Source organism: Crocodylus siamensis, chromosome 6 (assembly GCF_052110815.1).
Source record: "Crocodylus siamensis isolate JL-2025a chromosome 6, ASM5211081v1, whole genome shotgun sequence".
Lineage (NCBI taxonomy): Eukaryota > Metazoa > Chordata > Crocodylia > Crocodylidae > Crocodylus > Crocodylus siamensis.
The window spans coordinates 48111417-48120401 of record NC_143400.1 but is presented as its reverse complement, the minus strand read 5'-3'; the positions used below and the strand labels follow the sequence as shown (position 1 = coordinate 48120401).

Sequence of the window (8985 nt, the reverse complement as noted above, 5' to 3'; positions counted from 1 at the left end):
TGTTATTCTCTTGTTGATTGTCCGTTTTCACGTTGTCAGTGAGATGTGGATAATAAAACCTTGGACAAACCAAGTAGGTATGTGGAGACCATGGACAAAATAGTCTGGAAGCAGGTAGTGGGTATTTTCTGGATGACAGGCCTTTTGTATTAGCTCGTAAACATGGTTCCTGTGTTAAAGTTGCATTTTCCTATTTGCCAGTGAAACTGGGCATTTCCACTGTGAGCTTTCCCCTCTATGAAAAAGTCTGCACTGAGACCCTCACCGATAAAGTAGGTATTTTTTTTTCTGCTGTGATGGGTGCTTTTGGCATTTTCCTCCTCATACTTGCTGAAGGTACGGGAGGATGGCACCTTACACCGCATTCAAACGAGAGCAGATGTGCAATATTGGTGCCACAGACCTGCTTGTGGCAGCACACACTGAACATGCAAGCATTCCCCATTCTGCTACTTTGCCATGTGGGGGCATTTCTTAACCCCGGGAGATCCCAGAATCAAGAAAAAAACCCACACCAAAAAAAAATTGGGGTGGTACACATGGCAGCAGTGCATGCTACCCAAAACCGGAGCCTGGCCTGCTGGAGCACATATACATACCGAATCATACCCATTTTACTCTCCCTTTCAGTGTCCACTCTCTGTCACTGTGTGACCCAGGGGACTGCACAAGATGGATCTATGGTCTGGCCAAATGATTATCAATTTGTATGTTCTTACGTATTATGCTTTAAAATTATAACTCTTTCTGAATTCCAATTGATAATTGCAATACTGGTTTACCTCTGAGGATTGCTTCTTTTATAATATTGTTTCCAGGCCTGTTTTCACTTCCTTAGTTTTTAGACTCTGTGTGTGTGTGTAGTGACATTATATAGAGGGACAGTTATTCCCCAGTTATATCAGTACTTATATATGGTACTAGCTCCATTTCATGCTCCCACCCTCTGTGGATATAGCTAGGTGATACCTATCCATCTATCCCTTCTATTGCTTTTCAATTTACCCTGGCATACAAACTGCTTAAAGCTACCTTTGTCTATCCATCCACCTTCAGTTTTAACTTTTTAATTTTCTAGGGCACGGCGTAACACCTGAGTGTTTCACAGACAAGTTAACAACATCCTGTGGGATCGGGACCACTGCTTTAGGTTATAAGTTTTATTAAAGACAAGCATAGACATTTGGGCATGGCTGACTGAATCATTCTTCAGCCTATTTGCCTATAAATACAGCTCTTTGTTAGTGTCCTCCTACTCCAAAATGTCCTTCAGTGTAAACAGCATGATGCCAGTTGCTGTACATGATCACAGATTCAGTTGTTATCAAGCCTACTTTTCTTTGGGTTCTCCTCTGTGGAAATCAGAGATGCAGGTAAGTGAAAATATTTAGTGGGTTCATTAGCACAGAATGAGAACAGCAGTGAACTTTGCAGAGAAAACCCACAATACTGACCTCTCCACTCTGCAAATGCCTGAGTGTAGCAAGGGGCCCCTAACCTCTGCTACTTGGAGAGAAGTGAAGAGAGCAGGACTGGAGCTAGCAAAGCAAGTGAAGCTTGCAAAGACCTTGGCTGCAAAGGGCAACACGTATGAGTAGTGTGGTTAAACTGAGCTGCAGGTCCCAGCTTGCAGGCACCATATTGCACGGCTGCTGCTGCTGCTGCTGGAATCAGCAACACCTGAGGCTTGTTGGCATCCTGCTGCCTGGGGTGACCACAAGGGATCAGGGCTTAGGTGCATATAAGCTCAGCTTCTGCAGCTGGTCAGGTGATTTGTCCCTGGCTGCTGCAGGAGAGGGAGAGCCAGACAAAACTGCCTGCTGGAGGGAGCATTGAAGGCCAAGAAGGTACCTGGGAGGTTGAAGTGGGGATAACTACTTGGAGAGGGTTTAGCAGCACTAGTGAGACCCAAGATGAGACTTTGGATTTGAAACTGCTTGCTTAGTGTTTTGTGGTCTTGGACCGGTTTGGCTGATGCTTGTTTTACTGGTGGCCCAAGTTGTGGTTATGGGGGAGGTCTGAAGGTCATGCAGCAGGGTGCTAGGGGGTGCTCTGTGTTCTGAGACCTGCTCTGGGCAGAAGTGCAAGGGGCTGAGGCCTGAGGCAGTAGACCTGAGTTGAGGGCCTCGGCCAGAGAAAAAACTTCAAAGTTGGGAAGGCTGAAGTCCAAACAGGGCTCATGTGTGGCAGACAAGGCATAGGATGCAAGTCCAGCCATCAGTAGGTGTCACTTGCTCAGGTCAGACCCCTAAGCCTGTTGTACTAGCTAATAGTGTAGAAGGGGGTGTCTTTGCGCATGCAATGCACACATGTGCATGCATGCAATTAAGAAAGGCTCAGTTTTTTTTTCCAGTTACTATCAGGAACAAGGGCAACTCTTGTTCCCCACCAGATTTATCGCTCATGCTCTATTTAGAGATGGATGCTGAGCCTTTTTAGGGAGTGATGGTACCTTCTGACCGATTTCATCTGAAAGAATGATAGTGATACTTTCATAAATGCTCCTCTGTGACCTAATTCAGTCCAGTTACCTGCAAGAAAGCATGCTTTTACTAATCTGTTATGAAACAGTTGGGCATTTTGTTATGGGCCTAGATATTTAAAGCAGATGGCCACACATACAGCATATACACACTAACACGAAGGGAAATACATGTGGACTCCAGAATTTAGATAAACAGATTCTGAACTGGCTGTGGAAGTGGGTTTTTTTGTTTGGTTTTTTTAGGGATTCCTTCAGGAGAATATCCTGAAGGTTATGTTCAAGCATCTCAGTCTTTGTTGCTTGATACCAGCTTATGAGCTTTGATCTCTTCTGCTTAGGTACCTAGAATGGTCTTGCCCTGATTTCACAGATGTGTGGTGGGCAGGCCAAAATTACCATCTGAAGAAGGTAGTACTCAGTAGTGCAACCAGTGCTTTTCAACCTGCCATGAGGTTCCCAAAAGTATATTCTATGGACAGCTGGCTGTTTCCCAGATGGTAGGCAAAGATCTCCTTTTTGGCATCCGAATGCCCGTTGCCAAACTTCACAAGCCATGGGGGAGCAGGAATGCCAGTGGGGTGGTGGACTACTTACTCCCTCCAGTCATCGGGGGCATCAGGCTGGGATGTTTGAAGATCCTGATGCCATGGACCTTGCCTGACCGCCTGGTGGTTACATGGTTGACCCACCCCTGGTGGTCTATGATGGGCTGCAGCACAATGGAGGAAAAGTCTCTTACGTGATATGCTGAGGGTGCATACAGATATAACTGAAATGTCTCAAATGCTTCTAAGGTTTTTGCTTGTAGCTCTGTTGGTCTAAGGAGATAGGCAGGCAAGTTTATTTCACATCTACCCAAAACCTTGGGTAGCAAAACTGTGTTGCAAAATCATGCCTGTGTGTATTGGCTATTATTTTGAAGTGCTTTGCTGCTCTCTATGTGTGTATACTCCAGAGAGTGCAACAGGGGACCTCTTGGATCCCTCAGCAACCCATAGCATTCTGCTTTTTCCCTTACCCCCCCCCCACCCATGGGGTGGGGGCAGAAGGAGAGCAGGATGGACAGTTTGGTAGGCTGAGTAACAGACAACCAGCTGTCCAGCCACTGGATCCTACTTCCTGCTGGGACTTCTAGGGCCAGGAATCATTTGAACACTGGGAGCAATCCAGTCACTGAAATCTCCCAGTGCTGGAAGTGCACACCAAGTGCTGGGAGAGAGCAGGGTGGCTGGAGCACTCTGGATCTAGATGCGCTGGCTGTGGGGACTCCCATCTGGGGCATGCTGGTCCAGGTGCTGGGAGTTGGGCCATCAGCTTTGGATTCATTTCAGCCAAGTTCTTCATGTGTGATCTCTGGGAAGAAAACCAATGTCAAATTCTGAGAGTTGTTTAAAAAGAATTGAGCTCTGGTGGTTGGGCCATTTGGGGTGAAATTCTGTTTCTTTTTGCACCTCAGTCTTGTTTTTCTAGCTGGGTCATTGATTTGGCACTTGTATGCAGCTAGGAATTCTATGTCCTCTGGGTGTGGATGTATAAGTGTGTGTATTCAGACTGGACAATGCTCAGTAGGTGCCACAGTGGCCAGGCCATGTGCACAGCTTTGCCTTCATGCCCATTCTGGACTCATACCTGTCCCAAGCATGACAGTGAAGCTGAGCAGAGCCTATGATTAAGGTTTATTAGATGAGGAAGACATGCCTGTCTGTTGGCCACAGCAGCTGAGTGGTTTTGACACATGGACTGCAAACAGGGCACTTGGTTTCTAGATGTCCTCCCTTACTCAGAGCAGGTCTGAGCCTGTATCTTGCTGATTTTGCTGTACAATCTTGTGATTACCTTATCATAGGTTAGTTGTTCCCCAGGCCTCCTTTTGAAACTGGTCCCATGGGCAGCCATGACAGGGAGATGCATAGGGCCAGGAAGAAAAGGGCAAGCCAGAGGATGATTGGCTTTATAGGATGGGTGCTGCTTTCCAGTAATACTCAATGTGTAGTTATTGCACTATCCTGAGAAGTCAGAGATGTACTTTCAAACTTTTTGTGGATGTGGAGGCCTGAGAACCCAGGTTTCCAGCTTCCTAGGTAAAGGCCTTAGACATTGGTGACTAGGACAGAAACAGGACCCCCCCCCCACCCCACTTTTCTGGGACTTACAGTATACGTTGTTGCATATATGCCTAGCCAGTGCATAGCCCTGCCTGTGCTAAGTTTACATGCAGATATTTGTGTCCACAGTGTAGAGACAATACCAAAACTCATCCTGGTTTGCAGCTGTAAAACTACCTTTTAGGTGCACAATGAAAAATAGAATTCCATCCTAGGCATCTCATTACCATTTACCACAAACTTCCAAAATTTGTCTTTGACTCCAGGCCAGATTTAGAATGGTCTTTCTGGTGCCTCTATTTAGCCTTTGCCACAGCCAAACAATATATATTATGTGCTCCAGGGGGGTGATCCAAATAGGGCTAAGCACTAAGACTCTATTTGCATGATTGTGGGGAGTTTTAAGAATCTTCAGTGGGAAATCCAGCTAGCCTCCGTCCTAAGTAGGCAGCTGCTAGAGTTGGTCAGTAGGACACACAAATTACAAAGGTGAGTCTGAAGTCCTGTTTCTCTTCAGAGCTTACACATCTTCATCTACCCTGCATCCAGAGCTCCAAGAGGGTAGCTACCTGGCTGCAAATGGACCTCATGCCCAACTTTTTGCACAAATCAAAGCAATTGCCAGGAAATGGCAGATCTGGGGTCTAGGCCCCCATCAACTTGAGAAGGGGCATACCTCCATTTTGCCTCCCTTGGAAGAAGGAGATAACCATGGGAGCAGAGCCACTGGGAAGCCAGGGAGGCAAAGTTCATTGGGACAGAAGGAAGGCAGGCAGGAGGGAACCTGGCAACATAGTTCAATGAATGGGATCTTCTCTTGGCAGCCATGCGGCCTGCATTCTGGTCCATGCTCTCACTGCATTTCACTCTGGGCAGTTATTGGACAAAGGAACATAATTAAACCAGGCATCCAGGTCTTCCACTCCAAGATGAGTACTTTAACCACTAGAGCATTAGGGTCTCAGATACCATCCATCCCAACACTGAAAAAAAGAAAATCATGAATATAATTGCTAAGTAGGGAAATGTGTTGGTGTTGGCTTACCGAACTCGCTTCTGGCGTATGTGATTGGAGGTCTTCTGAAGCTAAAAGGACTACTCTTTTCATTCCTACTTCCCATAATACCTCTGCTTGGTTTATGTAGTTAGTGGGTCTTTTCTCCAGCTGTTCAAGTCCGTACAAAGTAAATAAGATGGCCAATATTGATTTAAATTTATATACTGAACCTAGAGGACTATTGATGCAAAGGAATTTTGTGCAAAAGACAAAAATGTATTTTATGATGTATTGACCTACTTGAGAATTGTTTCCTTCTGACTGTTGCCTTTATCCCAAAAATAACTTGCCTATTCACTCTGTGGTATGATAGTACCTGAATGTGTTTCTATTCAGATTGAGGCAATGGGAAACTGAGGAGAGTAGAGGAATGTAACTGTCTACACCCAATTATGATTCTTTTATGCAAGGTGCACAATCCAGTGAAATGTTAATCGCAACCAAAGGAAGGGTCTTCCCTTTTTTTAGCTTACTATGCTAGTGGCTAGGGCATTTGCCTAGTGAGTGATAAGCTTATGTCCCAGGGTACTTCTCAGTATGAGCTCCTTGAAGTCATAGTCCCATTTCCTAGCCACATGCCTTTATCATGTGGCTATGGGATGCACAGGGCCAAGATCACCCTCCATTTCTGTTGATTATGGCCCAGTGGGAGTCAAGAGGTGGAGATGCTTGGGGAGAGAAGGAACAGAAGTCAGAGGGAGCTGGTATCTATGCCTCTAAGATGGCTGTGGCCCTGGAACATGCCTTGGGTTCTGGTCCATCTTCCTCTCGCAATACTCTTTATGCGTTTTATTCAGTGACTATTGCAGGCCACAGGTAACTTGCATTTAAAAAAAAAATAAACTAAAAAAAGACAGTGGTGGTACCTGACTCTTCCTCAGGTGCTGCCTCGTGGTTAGAGTGCTAAATCAGAGTCTATGTGCAAAGCCCTTCAGCATCTGAGGTATTTGATGTAATGTCAACTGCTTTTTTAGGCAAGTGCCCTAGTAAGCATGCGATGTGATAAGTTTCATAGTTTCAAGGGTCGGAAGGGACCTGAGTAGATCATCTAGTCCGACCCCCTGCCATGGCAGGAAAGATTACTGGGGTCAAATGACCCCAGCAAAGTGTTCATCTAACCTCCTCTTAAAGACCCCCGGGGTAGGAGCCTGCACCACTTCCCTTGGAAGTTGGTTCCAGACCCTAGCCGCCCTGACCGTGAAGTAGCGCCTCCTGATGTCTAGTCTGAATCTGCGCTCTGCCAGCTTGTGACTGTTATTCTGGTCATTCCTGGCAGTGCATGGGGGAACAGGGACTCCCCCAATGCCTGCTGGTCCCCTCTGACTGACTAGTTTGTAACAGGCCACAAGATCCCCCCCTCAGCCTTCTCTTGTGGAGGCTGAACAGGTTCAGGTCCTGTAGGGCCTGCCCTGTTGTCCCCGGATCATGCGGGTGGCCCTCCTCTGGACCCTCTCCATGCTGTTCACATCCCTCCTGAAGTGCGGCGCCCAGAACTGGATGCAGTACTCCAGCTGTGGCCTGACCAGTGCCGCATAGAGGGGGAGGGTCACCTCCTGAAGTGAAGGCACTGTCCTCTCCTCCAGCTGAAGCTAAAGCACTAGGTAGCCAAGAGTGCAGTAGAAGCACTGTCTTGTGTGTGTTTTGTTTTGTTTTTTTCACTCAATAGAAGGGGGATTTCTAGGTAGTGGGTCCTGTTACCAGGGTTTTCTTTTCTTTTTTTAAAAAAATAAATAGATGCTTAATGTGAAATGTGTGAAGAGTCCCAGAACACACCTCATTGCTGGTTACCTTTCAGTGTCTTTTGGCTTTCTGAGCAACGTACCTCTCTTCACTGTCTGTACAGAGTACCTAGGTGCCTAAACTGAAATCACATTTTGGAGCTTATATAAGGAATCCTAGATGTAGGATTAGGCACCCCTCCTAGACGTGCCTAAAGGTAGGACTTCACAAAAAATTTGAATGTTGATCTAGAATCATAATCCCTTAGTTTCCTCCAACAGCCCGTATTTAATAGCTGGAATATTAAGATGATTGGAGGATGAAAGAGAAGTGAAAATATCCCGTGAAAAAATGATATCTTTATTGCCTTAACTTTTTCCAAGGCAGGATTAAATCTGCCTAAATTATTTCTTATTAGTTTGTTTGACTAACTTGTTTCTCTAGTTAACAAGAAAAAATTAAAATTGTTTAAAAGTTTTTAATTATGTATAAATCACTTCACCTGCAACATCAAAAATCTTTTATATTTTTAAAAATAAAATACCTTATTTAATGCGGGAGGTAGTTTTCACTCTCTTTAATTTAAAGCTGTAGAAAATGGAGGCAATGAGCACTCATGGGATCAAGTAGTCAGTGTGTGGAAGTGTACTCTAACTGGGACAGGACCTTTACTGTGGGGCAAAGTTCCCTTTGAGTAAAGTCTTTCTCATAGCCTCTTTCACCTCCTTGTTTCTCAGGCAGTAGATAACAGGGTTGAGTAGTGGAACCAGGATTGTGTACAACACTGACACAAGCTTATTAGAGTTGAAAGATGAGATTGCCTTGGGCCGGGCATAGATGAAGATGGTGGCAGCATAGAAAATGACAACGACTGTGAGATGTGAGGTACATGTGGAGAAGGCTTTGATGCGCCCTTGTCCTGAGGGGATGCGCAGGATGGTGGAAATGATTAGAATGTAGGAGAGGATGGTGATAGACAGTGGGACTACCAAAATAAGCAATGCTAAAATAAAGTCAGTAATTTCAGCTAAGTAGAGGTCAGTGCAAGCCAAGTTTAGGAGGGGAGATGCATCACAGAAGAAGTGATTGATGATGCATGGGCCACAGTAGGCCAGCCGGGATATGAATGTTGTCTTCATCAGAGAAATGAAGCCACCACTCAGCCAGGATCCAGCTGCTAGATGTAAGCAGACCCTGTGGTTCATGATGGTTGGGTAGCGCAGTGGCTTGCAGATGGCCACATAGCGGTCGTAGGCCATGACAGCCAGGAGGGCACACTCAGTGCTGGCCAGTGCCAGGAAGAAGTAGAGCTGGGTCATACACTCAATGAAAGAGATGGTTTTCTTTTTGGTCATAAAATTCACCAGCAGCTTGGGCACAGTCACGGTGACATACCAGATCTCCAGGAAGGAGAGATTGCTCAGAAAGTAGTACATTGGCTTGTGGAGATGATGGCTCAGTTGGACTGTCACAATGATGACAATATTTTCCACTAAGATCAATAGATAGATGATGAGGAATATCATGAAGAGTAGAATCTGCAGCTGGAAAGAGCCAGGAAAACCCAGGAGAATGAATTCTGTCACTCTAGATTGATTATTCAGTTCCATTAAAGAGAT

At 45.6% G+C, this 8985-nt stretch overlaps 1 protein-coding gene across 1 annotated transcript; it reads right to left on the bottom strand.

The window, feature by feature from the left end:
- Positions 1-8034: 8034 nt before the first annotated feature.
- Positions 8035-8985, bottom strand: LOC149862716 (olfactory receptor 6A2-like). The gene has a single exon (XM_090054074.1). It carries the CDS (start codon positions 8974-8976, stop codon positions 8035-8037), a length of 942 nt encoding a protein of 313 aa, XP_089910200.1. The 5' UTR covers positions 8977-8985.